Raw genomic sequence first — 20,568 nt, forward strand, 5'->3', positions numbered from 1 at the left:
GCGCTTGACTGACTCCTTCTGCCTGCTGCTGCGCCGCGCACAGGCTTTGGCAGCCGGCCAGCCGCAGCCTGCCAGTGCTCTGCCGCCTGCCTCGTCCGCGCCTGCGTGGCCGCAGTTCTGATCGTCGGCTAGCGCGGCACGCTGTAGAGAGGCTGCCCTGCGACCCTGCCCCCCCGGCCGCGCGCCTGCCGTGCACGCGCAACGAGATGCGCTTTGCTTGGTGCTCGCTCCTACGCCGCGCCCGCACCGCACTGCACCCCGCGTGGCGCCGCCGTTGTATGCATGCGTGGAGCACCGTCTTCTTGTCGTCGTGGGGAAGTATGCACGTACTTTTTCGGGGGATAGGGACTCGTCCCGGCGGTTCGCCAGTAGTAGATGTAGATGGATTGATGGCTTTGGGGACGCTGGCCGGGTATGCGTGCTGAATTAACGGCATGTTTATTAGCACCATCCTCGATTTATTTTTTTATCAAATACACAAGAGAACTTCGTATCATTGCATTATTATAGGATAAAAAACATTTACAAAATCAACGCACTATGCCGTGGCATGTGCTGCTGGGAGTCAGGATCACAGGCCCTGCCCACCGAGACAACCCTTACAGACAGACACTAAGATTACTCGTGAACTAAGCAACCTAGATTAGAAGCGCAGGCTTGGATCCACAACTCCCCTTGGCACTTGATCCTGGAAATCAAGTCGGTCACCGAGGTTGCACCGTCACAGAAGACGCGGGCCGGGCATTCCGCTCTTTCCAAATTTACCAGGTGACAAGGGTGAAGAGGGAGTTGAATCATTTCTTCTTCTTGCCGTGATGGAAGATGTGGAGAGAACGCCACCAATCCTGGATAGAACAGCCATTGACGGGAGGGGGCACGGCTTACTGAACGCCGATTGGATGTGCCACCAAACTTGTCTAAGTGTTCGAACAGGAGACGAAGAGGTGGGCATACGACTGATTCTCCTGGTCGACTTATTATATGTCACCTTTTGCGGTGATAAATTTGGCCCTCAAGGTATTGCATGTGTCTCAAGGGCTATATGGATGTAAGTCACCTGTCATGCATCAACTGATATATTTCACTTTAATAAAGCTATCAACAGAAAGGGTACGTTTTGATGCCATGCATAAGAATACTGTAATGATAATCAAAACTAAAAACATGTTGTCTCATTTCAGTGAAGGTTACATTAGCTACTATAATGTTAAAATATCTCCTGCCATCCAGGGCAATAGACAATTTTTAGAACATGTAATTTCGGTGTAAATATCAAAGGCAGCTACCATGCTGCATACATATCGGTGACAAAAATGATACAATGGAAATAATGAAAAATTTACTACAACATGACATAAAAAAGGTCTTGAAACACGACTTTCAGCAACAATACTTTAGTAGTATAATTATATGCCACCATTAAATTCTAATATTGCAAAAACATTTTTCTTGACAAATACATATCTATGATTTTTTGTGTTTTCATTTTAATGTTTCAGAAAGATATTGGTAGCCATTATTATTGTTTCTTAAAGCTTGCCAAGTTGTATTTTTTGGCAAAACAAGACTACATATGTTTTTGTGACCGAGGGAGTAGAGGTGAAGATTAGGAAAAGCTAAAGTCGAAGATGTTCGGACAAATATCCAGCTAGAATTATCTCCATATTGTATATAAGAGGCAACATACGCACGGCAACCTCATGTTACAGATATTGAAAAAAGAAATGGACCTGAAGCAGAATTAGGTGGAGAAAAAGAGTACAACACATAGATACGGTTACTGATCGAGATACATTTCGAGATCCTCTGGAGGAAACATCAGAGCTAGTACTTAACTAGCTGCCAGCAGCGGGATATTGAGGGACCGAGGCGGAACCGCGGAAGCCTAGCATATGAAGCTGAAGCACAATGGTAGATCATTTCCAGCCGGTGAAGGTCAAAACGGAGCAATGCCCATGGTAGATGCTGCTGCAGCTGCAGCGGCAGCGGCGGCGGTGACGTAGAGACCATCCTTGAAAAGCATGCATTCACCTCCCTCCTACAAACCGCAGCAAGAAATTAAAAGCATGCTTGAGGTTTCGACTACACAGTAGTACATGATCAGGGTTTGGTCTTCGTAGGATCTTACCTGACTTTGGATAGAGGTCTTCTTCATGCCCTGATCCGGCATGAGACCGAAATGGATGTGTGGGAAATGGGCCCACTGATGCATAGACGAGAGAGGGAAATTGAATTTAGCCAACATATCATACACTATTTTTTTTGAACGGTATATATCATACACTATAAATATGGACTATGAGTATGAACTTGGAAGATCTCATGCGCTTGAGAAAGAGAGGAGCGATTTACATTCTTGGCAGCTGCGCTGAAAGCCTCCCTGTGGGTGATGTCCGGATTGCTGGCCTTGATGCGCTGGATCTCATCTCTATAGATGGACAAAATAGCGCATGGGTATTAGCAAGACTGTCAATTTGCTATAACTGCACGCTAAAGGGAAAACAAACTTATAGTCTTGTATAGTGAAACCAACGAATAAACTCACTTGATGAATCGGTTGTACGCGGAAGGAACTCTCTGCCGCTTCTCTGCAGCTGCAGAAAAAAAACACACAACAAGTCGAGTTAAATAAAAGAACTTTTTTTTTGTTGCAAAGATAGAGAAACTACATCAAATAGTGTCATGCAACAGGGGCGACTTGGCCAACAATGTTCTGCACATGTTTTTGTTATCGGCCCTAAAGATCACTGTTGGATCTCCGGTGTGTTTTGCACTTGCACATTTCAACACTTTGTTCTGCTCTATTTTTTTCATACTGTTCGTATTTAATTTTAAAGTTGGGGTTTGGGAAGAGTCTCCGTGAACGTACTGTGTAAAGAATCGCACATACAGAAGCCACTATTTAACTGACGTGCGAACTATTTACCCTTGACCTCTAAAAGATAATAGCCTTTAAGAAAAAGAGGGGGGGAAACGACTGGTCAAAATCTCAAGAGACAAGAGGATCAAGCTAAGCTGCATCCCTGAATGCGTGCTCACAAGAACTGTGTGCAGCCCACACAGCCACTGGAGCTCCTCTCTTGACTATAGCTCGCTACTACCTTCTATTGCACTCAAACGATGAAGAGGGAAATGGGAGAACTGACGATCTGGCACTCACGTTTGTTACCCGACGCCACGCTCTTGGGCAGCTGCTGCGGCTCCTGCGGTGCAGGTTTCACCGGCGGCGGCGGCGGCGCCGCCATGGACATGACCGACGACGCGTTGTTGCCGCCGCCGCAGCTGTTGTTCATGCTGGTGAGGGTGCTCATGCAGGCGCTCGCCGGTTCAGCACTCGGCAGGCTCGGCGCTTGGAGCGGCATCGTCATCTCGTCCTGCAGGAAGATCGATCACGCATCAACGATACGGTGAAGAAGAAGGGCGCAGCAGCCAGCAAGCATTTGCGAAGTTACGGTGCGTACAAGCAGGCCGTGCGGGGAGGTTGGGGAGAGGAGAGCCTGCTGCTGGCCGCCGCCGCCGCCGAAGGGGAGCTGGTTGTTGGCGGCCGCCGCCGTCGGCAACAGGAGGCCGCGGAGGTTGACGGAGAGCAGGTTGGCGCAGTGGCCGCAGCGCACGGTGACCGTCTTAAACAGGCTGCTGCACGGCACGCCCACCTGCAAGCAGTACGTGGACGACTGAAGGTAAGTTTCCTCGTCGCGGAAGCGGCCGGAACCATGCATGAATCCGATATGTACCGCGAGGATGGTGTCGCAGCACTTGCAGTGCACGTAGCAGAGCTGCTCCTGCTCCGCCGGCTGCTGCGGCGCGAGGTGCTGGTCCAGGGCGAACGTCTCCGGCACCGGCACCGACGACATCATCGCGCCAAGCTTTTGTGCTGCTTCCACGGAGCAGTAGAGACCTCTCCTCTTCCCAGCCGGTGGGTGCGGTAGCCGCGCAACAAGCTGTCCGGTACTCGGGGTGGCCGGCGCTGGAGAGATCAAGGCATTTTACGACTTGGAAGAGCAGAAGGCCCTGCCTTGGCGAGTGGCGAGTGGGATGGAGGGATCGGATGAGCACGGGAGTGAGGGGATGGGGCGAGGGGGGCTTTATATAGGGGCGTGCAGGACGGCCCGCCCGGCTCGGCCCCCCCTGGCCCGGGCGCTGGATGCGGTGTGGCATCTCGATGTGACGAGCTGGTCGATCGGCGCTGGATTTGACGCGAGAGCGGCTCGTCACCTGGCGGATTTGATTGACGGGCCTGCCCGATTCGAGAAAGCCTCGGATCTGTTGTTGCCTGTTGCCCCCGGTTCGTTTGATTGAATGAGAGCCGAGAGAGGCAACCGGGGCAGAGAGAGACAATGGCCGCGAGGCTGCTTTGCTTCGGGTCATCGGGCGGTGAGTGAATGTGAATGGGCGCAGGCCAGGGGCAAAATTGGGAAGGGCATCGAGGGCAGGGCAGGGCAGGGCAGGCAGCAAAGCCGAGGGAGGGCGTCCTCTCTCTCTCTCTCTCTCTGTGGCTGGTCTGGTCTGGTCTGGTCTGGTCTCTGCTAGGCTGTGGGAACAGTGGCGGCAGCAGTAGCCGCTAGCGACTGTTTGTCTGAAAAGCGGGCAGGGCCGGAATGAGTGGTGGGGATCGGTCGCGGACGACAGAGCCAGTAGTGGGCCACTGGGCCGGCCCGCCCCCGCCGGCCCCAACTAGTTAGCGACCGGCCTGGCGCGTGATGTGGTCTGGTCCTGTCCCGGTGCGGTCGTCGCAACTTTTGACACGTTCGTTCGGTGCCCTTGTTACAGTGCCGCCACGGTACTACTGCTACTATTTCCGGCCACCGATTAGCATAACTGCCCACGTCACCGATTAGGCGGTCGCCGTCGAGCAAGCCGTGGACGATCTAGCTCGGACATGTTAGCTCCAATCCAGGCGCGCGCGCGTGCACTGTTTCATGCGCCCTCACACGCAGGCGCGGTCCTATCAGGGCGGAGCTGCCACCATTGACACCGCGCGAGCTGAGGTCCCTTCCGTTTCGATTCGGTGCCGCCGCGCGCGCGCTAGGTGAGCTACTCGCCCGTCTGCCAAGGCTGAGGGCCGGGCGGCCGGCCAGTGGCTGTGCAGGCATGCGATCGCAGCGTGCCAAGAGCAGCAGGATCGGCAGGGCTAGCTAGACACGGCGGCCTGCGGCTGCGCCCGAATTGATTGCCCCAACGCGAGTGGTCTGTGGTGATACAGAAACGTAACCCGCCCGGCCGTATCCTTGCCCTGGACGTACGTACAGCGACGAGCATTGAGCACGTACGTCTGGCCTAGCTAGAGCCTGCCGCGCCGATGACAAGGCGTGGCGCCGGCGTGCCCTGTGGCCGAGGCCGGTCAGGTCTGTTGGGGCGAGACGGAATGGTGCCCGTAACTAGCTAGGAACCCCTGCCGCAATTTGTGCCCCGGAAAAACGACCTAAGTGGAGACAAAAGCAGGTTAGGCAGGCGCGGCAGAGCCCAGAGGGAAGGTAGCTAGGATCAGTCGCCGCTCGCCGGGACCGCCGGCCAGTGCACTTTCGTCGCCTGCCGGGGGGCGCCGGGCGCGGCAGCAAGAAATGTGCAGCGCGTTGCATTGCATGGCCCCTCCTCGCCGCTCTAGCTAGGCTAGCTCGTGCTCTGGTGCATGCCCCAACGCCGGCCGCCGTGCCGGAATATATATGTACCGGTCTGCTTGTGTGCACTGGCCATCCCACCAGACCGACCGGCGGCCGGCCGTTGCCTGCTAGAGAAACAGGCCAGGCTCCGTCGGTCGCGAGTGGCAGGCGCGCGCGGCCGCGTCTTGGCCGTATTTGCAGCGCGTGGAGCGTTGTTTCACTCTCGCAGGAGCTGCCAGTAGTGGGCGCACTTCTTTCCTGGAGAGAATCAATCATTCCACAGACCGCCAGGACAGGAGCTCGTCGTCACGTTTTCCTTTCCGCATTCAGTCTTCCTGCTCGACACGTTTTTTCCGGGAGAATCCTGCGATCTGCCCGGACGCAGCGTGCTTCGTTGCTGCATTATTGCTGCTAGCTAGATACACTAGCCACAGCGATAGAGGGCTAGGCAGCTGCCGGAGCTGAGCCTGGCCGGGAGCACAGGCAGGAATTCCCTGTCGTGTAAAAGCGTGTACATCCAGCGTTGCTACGAGTACTTTTTTCACGTTTGGCAACACACAGCGTACATGCATGTACGTAGCCGGCCTCGATGGAAGGGCTACAGCCTGCTAGCTAGCTGCGTGTTTGACAGTTTACACAGATCAGTAGATCACCGTAGCAGGGCAGCAGGCTAACCGCAACTTTGCCTTGTCTAGGTTCTACGCTATGCACGTAGCGGCACCAAGGTCAACTTAGCCGATTCTTCATGCTTTTTTTTCCCTTGGGGAATAAGCTTGAATTTGCACGGACAGTTAGTTACTTTATGGAGATCAATAATATAATGGCATGGTGTAGTCACAAAAATTGAACAAGTTTTGCATCAAATTGAGCTAGTCATATACTTAAACATTTAAAATTAAATACCGAGCTTATTTCATTTTGTTAGGACAAGCATTTGGCCAATAAATAATCTATTAATACTCCAATTCATATTAAAAAATACTTTCTTATGAGCATACTTTTTGCATCACATGAATAGAAACACATTAATAGATTATTTTTTAGAGCCTCCTCTTGTTCTAACAAAACGAAATACCTCTTGCAAAAAAGACTAGAGGGAGTACTCCCAGGGGCGGATCTACTGTAGGTGCATGGGGGTACAGCTGTACCCCAATTTTTTTGCAAAATCACCCGACATATATACCTCTCAATATATTGTACACGTACAATGCCTTGCAAATATGAAGCCTAAGTGCTAAACGTGAGCGAAACAGTCACAAAGAGCCCACTATACTGCTATCCTCCAGGGTGATACAAGCATTAGTTTTGTTACGAGAATGCAACCAGCTTGACACAGGTAATAATTTGAATCTTAGTTGTGCTCATTTTGTTCATTTAGGTTCAATTCTAACAGAACGAGAACGCTATGTAGTTCCTTCCAAACTCTAAAACTGCTGCATATCCCTCCTGATACTACAAGCTGGTTGCTGCGGCAAGGTGAGAGAGTAACTTTTTTTACATTGGACCTTGCAAAGATCGATCGCTAAGGCTATTTTCCTCGATGCATTATCAATGAAGATGTTATATCAAATACTAGGAAATATCAAGAGAAAATTATGTTTTTTTACAATATACAATTGGATATCGTTTCACTTTCACGGCTTGTATCCTTCAAATTTTGGTGGACTGTTCGTACCCTATAGTTGAAATCCTGGATCTGCCACCGAGTACTCCTCGTGAAAATGTGAGGGTGCGGCTCCTTATGCCAATGCTCAAACCCTGATGCCTTAAATGGTGCACGAGATTGCAGATGCTAAGGTAGCCTTAACTGTAAATAAATGGCTTTTACAGGATATTGCAGGGAGCACAGCCTAACAGAAGGCCTGAAGAGTAGTACACAGGTCAACAGGCTAGCTACTTTTGCAGAAGCAAGGTCAAACCGTTCATCGGTTCATGTGTAGCGCGATCAAGCAAGTTAGTACGCCTCAACGGCAGCATGAAACGTTATTCCGTGACGGCGTGAGGCGATCAGGAAGCTAGTGAGTGCCTATCTAAATAGTACTAGGAGAGATAAACCCATGTTGACCCACTGGGCCGATACAAGCTGGACGCCTGGCGTAACCTTGGCCCAACGCGTTCCGAGGCCCAAATCCTCCTCCCGCGCGGCCGGCGGGCCCGACGAACCATGGCGAGTAGCCACCAGCACAACATGCCAGTCCCCACGCTGCGGGCCTGCGGCGTTGCGTCGAGACTCCTGGCGCCGGGGCGGCCGGCGGCGGCGCAGGGCGAGCGGCGCGTCATGTCAGCGCACAGGCAGCTACGGTGAGGGCGCCCGCCGCCGTCCGGCGAGCGCGGGCCTCATAAATGAGATCTTCTCCGCGTCGGCGCGTTTGTCGTCCTCCGGTGAGCTGTGTATTTCTCCTACCTAGAAAGTGATTTACTTCAACATATGTCATACTCCTATATGACATCGACGCATGGTTTTTGCATCCGCAACAAAGATCTTTTATGGGGGCGTGCGAGTTTAACTTCAACCGTCCGTGTCAAAATAGTATTTGCATTTGTATGTTCTAATCGAGGGGTGCTTTTTTGTTAAAATGAGCAACTTAGTTAAGTTTTATGCCCACCCAAGCCCAAGAAACCAAGCGAGATATATAGCGTCCAGAACCAGAGATTGAGAAATATTTTTTTTATTTTTCCTTAAACAAAAGACAGGCACTACTAGATGACGATAGACTAAACAATGACAACAGCTACGCATGTATACATGCATGGACAGTACAAATAGGCATCGTCTTTGACACCTCGACGACTATAAATCTTCACGAATAATTGTCAGGTCAGTTGCTAAACCGTATCAACATCAGACCTTAATTATGCCAACTTACACATGGAAGTGCAACCTCACCGGTTACACTTTATTATGTACAACCTTTTTGCCGTGACACATTGAATCGGTTGACTACTTGTACACTAGGTTACATCAATCACACCACAATGTTACTGGGGCTTAGCTTGTACGAATGCAATGCATTAGTGATTTAGTGTGTGCATACCATTTGCCCTGTTATTTCCACAAGACGTTATCCCCTCCGCAGGAGGCCGACGTTGACACGTACTCCAAGGCCTCTTCTTCCTTCTCCTCAGCCTGCTCAAACACCTGCACCGCCGGATCGGAGTAACCGGATCCCTGCTTGGGGGGGGTGTCAGTGTCACCGTGGCTGATGAACTGAGACGCCACGAACTTGTCGAGAGCCCTCCAATCCGTGCCCGATGCGTCCCCAGCCGGCAGAAAGATCGGCTCGGCATGAAGCTCCGGCACGGTGTAGCGAGGGGCGCCGTGCTCCTCTGCAAGGCTGCATGGTTGGAGAGTGGTGGCTACTTGGCCGCCGATGAGGTCCGGGAGCTTGTTGGGGCTCTCCAGCTGAGGGAGCTGCTGCAGGAAGTGCTCCTGGGGGAGGAGGTGGTGGTACTCCAGCTCCACCTTGCAAGGGTGGTAGCTGCTGCTGCTGCTGCTCTGAGGCCTGTGGTACATCGCAGCAGTGGTCTGCTGGTGATGCGCCGCCTGCCTCGGTGAGCCGAGCAGCTCCGGCGCCATGAACCCGGCGTGGTCGCTGAACCAGTATGGTGAGTCCCCTGCCATTCTTTGGACGGTGGCGAGTCGCTTCCTGAACACCCTGCAGACCACCCATCCTTCCTCCTGAACGGCATGCATGTAACCTTTTGTTAGGCACGTGCTGAAGAACGATTGCGCAGGATCGATGCTGACATGCATCATGTGTACATGTCGAGATGAACAACAGTACAGTTCATGGGACTGCGAATCTTACATGTGGAAATCCATTTTCGTTGGTCTCCAGGCGATACTCGTGCATGATCCAGTCTGATTTCTGTCCGTTGGGCGCCCGGCCCTTGTAGAAAACCAGTGTCTTCCTCATCCCTACGAGACAGTTCTTCACATAGATCGGCTTGTCCCTTCCGGTGGCCTTCCAGAAACCGGCCGTCGTTGCTCTGTTGGTGCGAGTGCCTGTAGGGTATTTCTTGTCCTTGTGACTGAAGAAGTACCACTCGTTCTGCTCTTCGTTTCCAATCTTGCATTTTTCTGGTTAAACAACATACATAGAAGTTGGTTTAGAGCTTAAGTTCATTGAAATTCATGCACGAATGAGTTCACAAGAAGCGTATCATTATACTAATAATCTTTCAAATATAGATTTCTATGTATGCATGCTTGAAGCATCAACAGAGCTGAGATTACCTTGTAGATCCCAAGGTTCAATTTTGTACAGATCCACATCTTTTATGACATCCAAGTCTATCTTCCTCAGTGCTACCTTTTTCCTAAGGTAGTAATCAACGAGTTCCTCATCGGTAGGGTGGAAACGAAAGCCTGGAGGAACATGAGTGAAAGCGTCCATCTCCTTTTTCTTCTGATCCAAGTTATTATTCTGCTAGATGTCGAACAAACCTCACTGCACCATGATTAATAAAGTTATCATCTAGCCATAATTTTGGTTATCAGTTAGTATCTTGTAATGTGTGGGCCTATCTACTTTATACTAATTCAGACAAACTAACAAGTTTCAGTGATACGAATGCATGACTCGATCATGTTCAAGAATATATGAAGGTCTGGACAAGAAACAAATTTCCAATTAGCAAAACTTGACCATCAGTTTCTATACGGATACATGAGTTTTAAAAATTCAAAAGCACTTTTCCTCTAATGTTTGATGGTACTCCCTCCAGTAAAAAAACCTATGTTTTATTTTTCATGGTTTCGTAGTGCGTGCCATTTTCATCACTATTTTCCAATGATGCATATATATATATATAATCTAATAATTTATGAGATTATAAAGATACTTTGGAAACAAATCTATGCATCTAGCCTTTTATATTTTCGAACTATATTTTAAAAAAATTATCAGTCTAAGTTTTAAAATTCTAGCCGGAGAATACCAAGTATATGTGACCAGAGGGAGACCTGCAATCTAGATAATTTTGTATGTTCTAGCAGTCAAACCTAAGACAGGTCAGCCAAAATCCTAAAATGTATAATTCTTATTTAGCTGTGAAGAAAGCTTAAATGTTTATAGGAAAAAGGTTGGAATCATTGTACGTGGCACTATAGGCAGAAGCAGGCTCATACTTTCATCATACGATTACCCATACGAAATCCAATATCTTGCTTTGTTTATGTATCTTTTGTGTCTATGAAGCTAGATTTCTGTCCACGAGAAACTTTACATTGGACTCACAAATTCTCTAATTAATAGATGAAATAGCCAGAACACCCACTTACAGATTAAAACTACAAATGATAGCGTCGTAAAAAAAATTATTAAAGACTCAGTATGCTAGCTAGCTAGGAAAAATTGCAACTATAAGCAGCTAAATCAGTTCAATTCAGTATTGGAATCAAAACTTAATTTAGGCCCTGTCACCCTGCGGAAAACACATCATGTATTAATGATAAAGACACCCTAAAGGCCTTGAACCATATTAGGGCATGCTTTTTAAAAAAAAAGAAAAAAAGAAAAAGAAAAAACGAAGGGCATGCATGCTTGTTTTCCATTAAACCAAAGGAGACACTGTAAAGACTGCAGTAAACAATCCCCAAACACAATTTGCTTTTGTTTTCTGAAAGAATTTACAACTACTATCCAATAGTGTGTCCTTGCGGATCCCTGCTATTGGCTTGTCTTTCAGATACGATTGATAGACGGGAGTAGTTGGACTATCGGAACCTACGAAGATGTGAGATGATTACCTGTGGTAGCTTGTTTTCGAGCTAGGCCTCAAGCCTTATTAGTCTCCGTATATCACGCCGACTGCGAGTGTACTGGAGCACCGGGCCAGAGCTTCGCCGTTCCCTTTCCTCGATCGCCGTCTTCTCGAGGGCGATAAGCGAGCCCCTTGTGCCACGAAGACGACGAAGAAACAGCGACTGTGCGCGCGCAGACATGGATCAGCAGTTCAGCAAACGAGCGACAGCACGAGAGATCATTGAGAGACGAAGGTAATGGAGGCTGCTCTACCTTGCCCGGAAGCCCCTCCCCTTCGCTTTCGTCAGCCGATGATGGATGGATGGATGGATGGATGGATAGATCGAGAGGCGGGATAAGGCCGCAGCGCGGGTATATATGGCGCGCGGTGGCCGGCCCGGTGGTGGGTGGCGCCGGAAAGCGCGGATGGATTGCGGGCCAAGGCTGGGTGCAATCCAGGAGCAACGCGGGCGGACAGCGACGCGGAGATCTCCCCCGATCTCTCGCTCCCCCCCCGCGTTTTTCTATTGGCCTTCTTCGCCGTAACCGCCACCTCGCCTCACCCGCCGACGACAGCGACCGCCCCGGCCACGCGGTCTGTGCCGCCCGGCCTCTCACCGATCACCTCAGCTCCTCCGTGTGTGAAGCTTATGTAGTGGTGCTCCACGCGAGTCATGGCCCTTTCGGTGCAACAAGTGAGGAGAGGCCGGAGAGGCAGCAGCAATGATGGCCGGTGCCAGAGGCGAGCTAGGCAGCAGAAAAGCAAAGGCCAGAGCAGCTGCCACCATTCTTCTTCTAAAATTCAGAGACAGGCCGGGAGGCGGGTCTGCAACAAAGATGTGGTAAAAGGTTTGCTGCTGCTACTCCTTTGGCCAGCTCGTCGGTGATGGGCAATTGTCACACCCGATCGAGCCTTGACCGAAACGTGCATCGGCATGTGTGGCCCTGAAAGCCAAGTTATCATGGCCATCAACGGCTACGGGATGCGTTTTCATGATTGCATACCTAATCGATCGATCGGTCGATTGCTGCACTGCGCGATCGCCGGGGCTCCCTGAACCAGAGGCTAAACAGGTGACGTTCATTACATCCTCATCCACAGCTCACTCTCTGTTCTGTTAGTGGCTGTGGTCCAGGACTACCGATCGACCTGTGCAATTATACGCGGAATCATAGCTCCTGCTAGGCACTCCAAAACGAGAAGTATAATTGTATCTGTACATGGTTTCCGATCTTTTAGTTCGTTCATCATAGGTTAAGCTCTTCGTCAGTTACGCTAGCTGCACCTGTGACCACGGTTGATCTGTGCAATTTTTTTTACTGATGCTGTGGTAATCCATGCCGTGGACACTTGGAGTCCCACGCTAGCTGCACCTGTCCAGGGTTGGTCGTGTCATCTAGCTAGCTGTCAGTACCAGAGGAACTCAGCTAGCTCCGGAGGCATGGCTTCTCCTCGATGGTCGCTCTCAGGTGGGCTAGCCGCGGCCGGGCCCGTTTCTCGACCGACCTAAGTATATTTTGGATGGCGACCTTCCTCCAAATGGAAACCCGGCGCCACACAAGGCAAGCGCCTCGCACACTGCTCTGGCTTGTATCCTTCCTGAAAAAGAGGCCGGAAAGTATCCCGAGCCTTTCAAGACACGTCACGGTTTAGCAGGACCAGCAGGGCTGGTTAGCTAGCTAAGGCTAAGTTAATGTCATGTGTCACTAGCTGATTGATTTTACTATCCTGGGCGAGGCTAGCTGATGATGATGGGTCCTGCTGAGTGCAATGTAACTGTAAATAATGTTTACCAGGCATCCATCTGATACGATCTACTCCTGCACCTGCATATAATATATATATATATATATATACATATATATATATACATATATATATATATATAAACACACACTTTGTATACATGCGTCATGGCATCAATTATTTGTTTCAGAGTTCAGACCAAGCTGTGTACGGCAGACAGTAGGACTATAGGTTCTTAATTATGTGAGGTGTTTTATCAGTAGATGCGAAGTACGGTAGTGGTTTACTAATGGTTTACTAAGCAGACGAGAAATGTGATGGATTGAGGCTACGTGAAGACATTGCAAGATTGAAACGGGAACAAAGAAAAAGATTGAAGGTTAGTCTTCTAGTTTTCTTTCTTGGTTTTATAGCTTTCCTTTTTGTATTTGTGAAACTCCTCATTTGAGGTTTAGAGTATAAAAACTCTTGTAACTCTTTTGGCTGTAGTCATTCGCATGTGAATGATCAAGGTCGGAATTTTTCCATAATCTAAAAAAAGTACGGTAGTGGGTTGAGTTGTGCTAAACCTGATTACTACTTCATGAGTCTTCAGAATAAGCAGTTCTGGGTAAGATGGTGAGGGCCGGCCGGCGTGGTGCAGAGTTGCAGAGGCGGCGGTCCGGCGTGGGCTCGACCTCATCATTGTCCATCCCTGCTTTATTTGCAGCTCTTATCAGGGCCCATGGAGCCAGTCTCTTGCAGGGAGACTGTACCGCACCACACACCGTCAGACTGAACTGCCCTTAGGCCTCCTCCAATGGCCGGCGACGTCGCTGGTTTTCTCTAAGCTGGCAGAGAGAGAAACAACAAAAAAAATTTCCGCTAGCGAGTAACTCGCCGCTAGCTGCTAGCACGCTTCCTGGAGCGGTGAGTGAAGCGGCCGGAGTTCAGTAATTCGTTTTTCCTTTGTTTATTGCCTCTCCCCTCCAGGTCAGCGATTTCGTCAGCATCTCTGGAGTGCCCTAGCTCTTAGCTAGTACGAACATGAAGCTAAGCTAGAGCAGAATATCTGTTAGCTAGACATCAAACTCAATAACTCATATCAGATGGATTGCATTGCTGACAACAACTACATGTGTATTACTGAAACAGTAGCAAGGCAAGCATCCAAACAAAAACAAACAACGGCATAGCAATAATCGCAAAAGTTCTCTGCAGGCCCCTGGCTATATGAAGCAACTGATCATTCTCTTCTACATAGCTGTGGTCCTCAGTGTGCCAGCACGCCCTTTCCTCGCACGCAAGGATGGAAGCTAAGCATTAGCTTTTGGCATTTCACACCGCTGCTGCAGGATCGGTTCTCACATGCTCATTTAATCCGATCCAACGAACGGTGCGCGCGCGCGACCGCCCACATCTTCCACGTGCTTCATATCGATCACGACCAGCAACCATGATCAGACGGCAGATCAATAATCCTTAGAGCTGCCTGCCCCCAGCTACTACAAGCTACAGCCGCTGCCTGTGAAGTTTCTTGCTGCTCTCCTCGCCATGGCGCCTTGGTTGTTAAAGGCATAGGGTTCTTGGCAGTCGACACGTGCTACCTGCCGCGTGCTTAAACTAATGTGTGGCCGCGAGACAGATGGCGATGGTCCGGAGCAGCCGGCGCTGGCGCTGGGGAAGAGCTCGGCTGGCAAGCGTGCATCCTTTGGGAGCACACAAAGAACGGAACAAGTGGATAGAGTTGGAGATGCCGATGCCCTTTTGCCCAGCTTGGATGGCGATGCATTCTCGGATGTTTTTATTTGGGTGGACAGCAGCCTTGCTTGCGAGCGGTGGTGCTCTAGCTGCATCTTGGACCTAGGGGAGAAGTGAAGCAAAAGGACTGTGCGACACACGGCGCATCATCTTGGCCAGCTGCCGACGTCACATTATATTGGCCCGGCCCCTTTATTTTTGCTTTAGTCATTTTTTAATGATGTCACCTAGCAGTTGCATTGTTTCTTATGTCCGTTATTGATTCTACTATACCGGAGGATATGTGTATCGGTCGAGCTCACTGGAATGAACCGGCTAGCTAGGTCTCTTCTGCTCCTGCTCGAGCTTGCTGCAGATCCTGCAGGTTCATGTAGGCGATTCTTGCGGTCACGATTTGGAGCTGTAAGCAGATGGAACAAGGTCTGCCTTGCAGCGACGACGACTGAGCATGCAGCATACAGTGACTGAGTGACTGTCAGTCCCTGCTAAAAGGCGGCGAGCAAGCGGGAGGCATTGCCGCATTGGTCAAAAAGTTTCAAGCGCGTGCTCATTTCTGTGCTCCTACTGCACACTCGAGTATACTACTCCAGTAGCAATGTCTGCTGCAGGCGTGTTTGTTCAGGTGTTGTTTAGAACTTAGCAGCTTCAACAAGGTGTAGAGAACGCACCAGGCAGTAAGGATGCCGAGGCTCGAGGCACGCGTGAAGAGGACATCAGCTAGCTTACTGTGTCAGAATTCAGAGATGTCTCAAGTGACAGTCTGGCAGACCATTGATACCGTAACTAAGACGAGCGAAAGCGTCCATGGTATGTGGCTACGGGCCCAAGCTACCAAGCTAATCTTATCAGAATCGAACCGGATAGACGTGCATGCGGCACCTTCACCGCCTTATGAATTCGGAACATTCCTGCTGCAATACAATGCATCGACAAAGACACCCGGCATCATTAGCGCCCTCAGCACTAGCAAGACGCTCCCCGCCTTATCCACTTCCACGCAGCATCATGCGATGGGTGGAGCTGCTGCACCTCGCTCGTTTTTCCACCGCTCAGCTCGCTGTTCGATCGGAGCTCAAATTTGCTAGCTGCCGCGGCCGCGTAAAGCCTCTTCAGAGTCAGCAAGGGCGGGCGTCAATCGTAGTGCGGGAGGCACCGCCGCAACGGTCACAACCGCCCGGCCAGCCAATCGTAAGACGGCGAGCGGCCGCCGGCCGGCGACACACACGGCCACCCGCCGCTCCTGGCCGGCGCGCGTACAAGCCCCCGGTCGAACGATCGATCTATCCGGCCAGGCCAGTTCTGGTCGGCCCATGTCGGCCCGCCGCGCAAAATCGTCGGCGCCGCCGTGAGTGTGTACGTGCGCGCGGTCCCTTCCGTGCCGCGTGGCGGCACCCGACTGGCCGCGGTCGGGGGGCGGGCAGCCAATGGGGAACGTTGCGGGCGCGGCAATACTCACCGGGCCCCGCCGCGCACCCGCACCTGCCGACCCGCCCGCGCGCACCCGCCATCATGGCCGCCTTGCGCTCACGAGGGCACGAGGTAGCGTAGCGTCCGCCGCCACCAACCGGCCGGATCCATCGGCGGCCAGCGCCACACGGCGCGCAGCGCAAAATGCCCAGGCCGCGACACGGCAACAGGCAACTGAAAAATTGACGCCCAGTGTGCAGCGATTTTGAGATGCATTTCCGGTGGGCCACTAGTGGCGGCACAGCTCGCAATGCCGGCGCGTCGCTGCCTTCTGTTTTTATAGCCCATCAATAGCGTTGGGCTACTGGGCCACTGGGACCTATTCCTTCCTGTCGTCACTCTGAATCGAATTGGGCCGGCCCACAATAACGCGTACCCCTTCACGTCAATGATGGCATCGTCTTCCTTCTTCTGACGCCAATGCCCGCTGCGCCTCAATTCCTCGAGCTGCAGCAGCTCTCCGACGCCGGTGCCGAGATCTCGGAGATGTGGCTGGCCGCTGGTAGAGAAACGATTTTCGGGAAGAAGAACAGCAACAGAGCATCATCAGACGGTACGTTTCTGTTGTCTTGTACCCCTTTTTCCAATCGAGCTGTAGGTGCTCCACTGACCATATTTCTGATTGTCCAACAGGGAGCTGCAAACTGCAAACAGCTTCATGTCTGATTGTCTGTTCAATTCAGTTGTGCTCTCTGCCTCTCAACTCTGAAGCTTAAGCAACCCGGTGCCACACTGCCACGTTGTTGTGGCTGGGGCACTCCTGCCACGCCACCAGTTCACCTGGACCGTTCAAAGTCAGCGGCTGGCGTCGATCGATGGACGATGGGTGCATGTACCTGCCTGCGCGCGTGGAGGTGCAGTACGGTCTCCGTACGGCTCTGCCGAATCCGATATGGCTCCCCGTCTCCTAGATCGAATCGCAGCAGTAGGAGGCGGTCCAGTGTAGCGATGCCGATGCGTGGCGCACGCTTCTTGCCTTTTTCAACCCGTAGCTGTCTCCCCGTCTTGACAAGCAAACAGATGGCCGTTGAGGTGGCTCCTCGATGTACCTGTACGTACAGCCTGTGCTATTTTGTTTTGATGCGTCTGATGTTGGTTACAGGTGCTGACTTTCGTCTCGAGGAGAAGGGAAAACAGATTACAGGAGCTGACTTTGCCCCGCGCGCGTACGGAAGCAAATAACCGGCCGTACGGTTCTCTTGGGCGAAAAACAGTGGCTGCCGTACGGTTCTTTGCACGAAGAATGGCTTGAGCCCCGTTGCTGCGTCAGTCAAACAGCTTTTGTGGGGGCTGACTATTCTGGAGCCCACGAGTGGTGCTGGTGCTTTGGACCCTGTGGTGCAGTAGAGTACTGGTGGGTGGCGGACTGGTCCCTGGCGGCTTCGTGCGTACCTGATCCTGGATACGTTTTGGATTCTTCTTCTAGCTAGCTTGAAGAATTGTGGCGCCCGACCCAGACCCCACAAAAGAAAAGGGAGCCTGGCTTATCCTGTAGTAGGCGAGCAGCGATATCGGATATGCATGCTCCAAGTGGTCACAGAGTTTGACTGACAATTTGGGGGGCAATGCATATATGATAGAATGCGGCATATGTGCAGGCATTCTGGAGCTGCTAGACAAAGCATTTTTCGGAACTGGGAAATGTTGTATACTCTGTATGTGCCACATCCATATAAAGATCTGTAAGATCGCAACGGATTTCTCGCCACCTTCATGGCGGCACATTTTCGAACCAGACACCGGGAAGGCGGAAAGTGCTGAATTGGCATCGCCGGTGCTCAATTACCAGTCACCTGGTGATGCTTGATACGCTGAACCTGAAGCGTTTGATCGGAACTTCGGCCAATCCTCGTTAGCTCAAATAAACAACGACGGTCGACGGCGTGGCCTCGCCGGAGAAGACAGGAACCAGACAAGCTCTGCAGTGCTTGTGTTGTCCGGGCTGCACTTGGCCCCTGCCGCGAACCTTCGCCATGTTCGGTGTGTAGTGTGTTGTGCACCCGCGGCCCGGCACCAACAGCATATAAAAACTATGCCGGTCGAGACGGTGTCTCCTCTTCGTCCACGCCACCTGACCTGTCTCCCCCGCTACACCTCCACGGCACCTCCAAACTTGTCGTGACGCGTGACATCCTAAGGAAATTTCTACTGATCCATCCGTGCACGCACATGATGGAGCCGTACAGGCAGCAGTAGTACTGTAGCAAACAAATGAAAAGCCGCAAATAATACTCAAAAGCCTCTCCGTCGGCATCTCAGCCGCCGTACACGGGAGGACGGGCCGGTCGACACGGCGGCAGCTCCCGTGTCCGTTTGCCTGCGTCCGCACCCGTACCAGCTCCCTGCCGCCGGCAGCCCAGCGAGCGCCTCGTCCGACGGTCCCGCACTCCCCGGCGCCGCGGCGGGCGCTGCTACTCGCGCTCCGCGCCCGCGCGCGGGGCCGTCGACAACGGCCCGCTCGTCCACCAGGCCACCACCCTGCCTGCCTCCCTCGGTTGTTGCCTCGGGGCGTCGCCTTTTGTCACTTTCTACTGACCTTCCCTGGCACTGCGCACGGAGCGAGAGAGCGAGCGGAGCAACTTGTGCGGGTGCGCCCGCCGCCCGGAATCTGGGGGGATTCGCGCGTGTGGCACAATTGCCGAAAAGCTGAGAGAGAAAATGTAAAAATCGAGAAGCTCACGCCATAGGTTTTTTTATTATTTCTCGCATCCACATCAGCCGATGAAATCGGCTGTCTGTTGGAGGCGCCACACATGACATCAGCTATCTGGCGGCTCCGGCAGCTGCCACATCAAAACACAGTTAAGTACCCGGCGTGCCGTGAAGTCGCCTGTACGCGAGACTGCTAACGACCCATCAGCGTGTCCACCCGTCGCTGATCAGTCGCTCTACCCGACGGTACCAGTTCGGCCCCCCGCGATGCTTCTTTTTTGGCCGGCATGCCGACCTGTACGTGTCACCTGACCGATCCCGCAACGCAAACATTGGAAGCAGGTGAGTAGTAGCTAGCTACTGTAGCAACAGCCACTGATCATCAGGTCCACGACGCGCCCGGAGCTGCGCCGCGCTGAAGCCGCCGCGCCTGCGTCAGCGCGCCATCACGTGCGTACGAAGTTACCGCCGCCACTCACGCCAGTAAAAATTCTTTATACAAAGATAACGCCAGTAAAAAATCAACGAGGCGTGTTTTCACCTCGCCGGGATGACAGGGGCCTCGCTCGCTCCTCCCCGCTGCCGTGTCGTCGTCTCCAAACTTTTCACCGGAGAGGGGGTAGGTGAATGCATCTGCTGCGCCCAGGCGTTCAACGAGCACAGCTGGCGGGATGACTCACCGGGCACCCTGCAGGCACCGAGAGTGACGCTGACGCCTGCATATACTAATCGCGGCCTAGCACATGGCTAAACATGGTGTCAGGTGGTGTTAACTCATTGACAAATCAGAAAAAATGCCGTCCACTGAGCTCGTGCGGTCTCCCGTCCACGAACGTTCGGCGTGGAGTGGCAACCGGCGCAGCTCGCTACTGCCCCGGGGGGGATTCCAGAAAAACAGCACTAGTTTCCGGTGGTGTTCAACAAATAGCACTCCAATTCCATGAATTCACCAAACAGCACTAGTGTCACGAAACCAATTCATAAAATAGCACTTCACATACTTTTTCCACAGTTTTACTTCTCTTTTGTCATTTCTTCACACACAAATAGACCAAGTTACCCTTGCTAGCACAATGACCTCCCTTTCTGGTCTTTCCATCCAGATTGAACAGCGGAGCAACAAATTTTGCCAAGCCCAAAAAACCACACATGCAGGTGTGCTGTAGCTTTCACCATCCGGCATTTCGGTTAAATTACTTATGAAGATTTTGGTTTTAGCAAAACGGCCATCAAATTTGCTAGAAAATCAAAAACAGACCAAAATCTGTTATGTTAGATTAGTTTGGTTAATCGGCCAAATGGAATACATATTATATCTCTACAGAAATGCATCAATCAAAAAATAAATAAATAAATACAAAGCAATTGTTAACTCCTCTAATAAGTAGAGTCTCATACATATGCATCAAATAAGGAAAATGATTTTAATGTCTCATACCACACCAGCACACATATTTTAGTTAAATCATCTAAATCGGTTAACACCGTGCAAAAACTTAATAAATTACCTATCATTGATTATTGATAAACATATTAGATTTTTTAGACTCGTACCATACAAGTACACATAAATTTTGGTCAATTAGACTCTAGCTTGGGAGGTAAAGGAGTTACT

At 51.4% G+C, this 20,568-nt stretch overlaps 2 protein-coding genes across 2 annotated transcripts; both read right to left on the reverse strand.

The window, feature by feature from the left end:
- Positions 1-1,910: 1,910 nt before the first annotated feature.
- LOC112901278 (protein YABBY 5-like) lies at positions 1,911-3,857 on the reverse strand. Its single transcript, XM_025970155.1, has 7 exons — positions 3,735-3,857; positions 3,462-3,653; positions 3,161-3,374; positions 2,546-2,594; positions 2,353-2,428; positions 2,129-2,203; positions 1,911-2,038 (listed from the first exon to the last, which is right to left on the reverse strand). Exons 1-7 carry the CDS (start codon positions 3,855-3,857, stop codon positions 1,937-1,939), a joined length of 831 nt encoding a protein of 276 aa, XP_025825940.1. The 3' UTR covers positions 1,911-1,936.
- A 4,773-nt stretch (positions 3,858-8,630) lies between these two features.
- Positions 8,631-11,757, reverse strand: LOC112898990 (NAC domain-containing protein 105-like). The gene is made up of 5 exons (XM_025967320.1): positions 11,621-11,757; positions 11,353-11,529; positions 9,838-10,051; positions 9,410-9,681; positions 8,631-9,279 (listed from the first exon to the last, which is right to left on the reverse strand). Exons 3-5 carry the CDS (start codon positions 9,995-9,997, stop codon positions 8,647-8,649), a joined length of 1,065 nt encoding a protein of 354 aa, XP_025823105.1. The 5' UTR covers positions 9,998-10,051; positions 11,353-11,529; positions 11,621-11,757; the 3' UTR covers positions 8,631-8,646.
- Positions 11,758-20,568: the final 8,811 nt, after the last annotated feature.

Source organism: Panicum hallii, chromosome 7 (assembly GCF_002211085.1).
Source record: "Panicum hallii strain FIL2 chromosome 7, PHallii_v3.1, whole genome shotgun sequence".
NCBI classification, from domain to species: domain Eukaryota; kingdom Viridiplantae; phylum Streptophyta; class Magnoliopsida; order Poales; family Poaceae; genus Panicum; species Panicum hallii.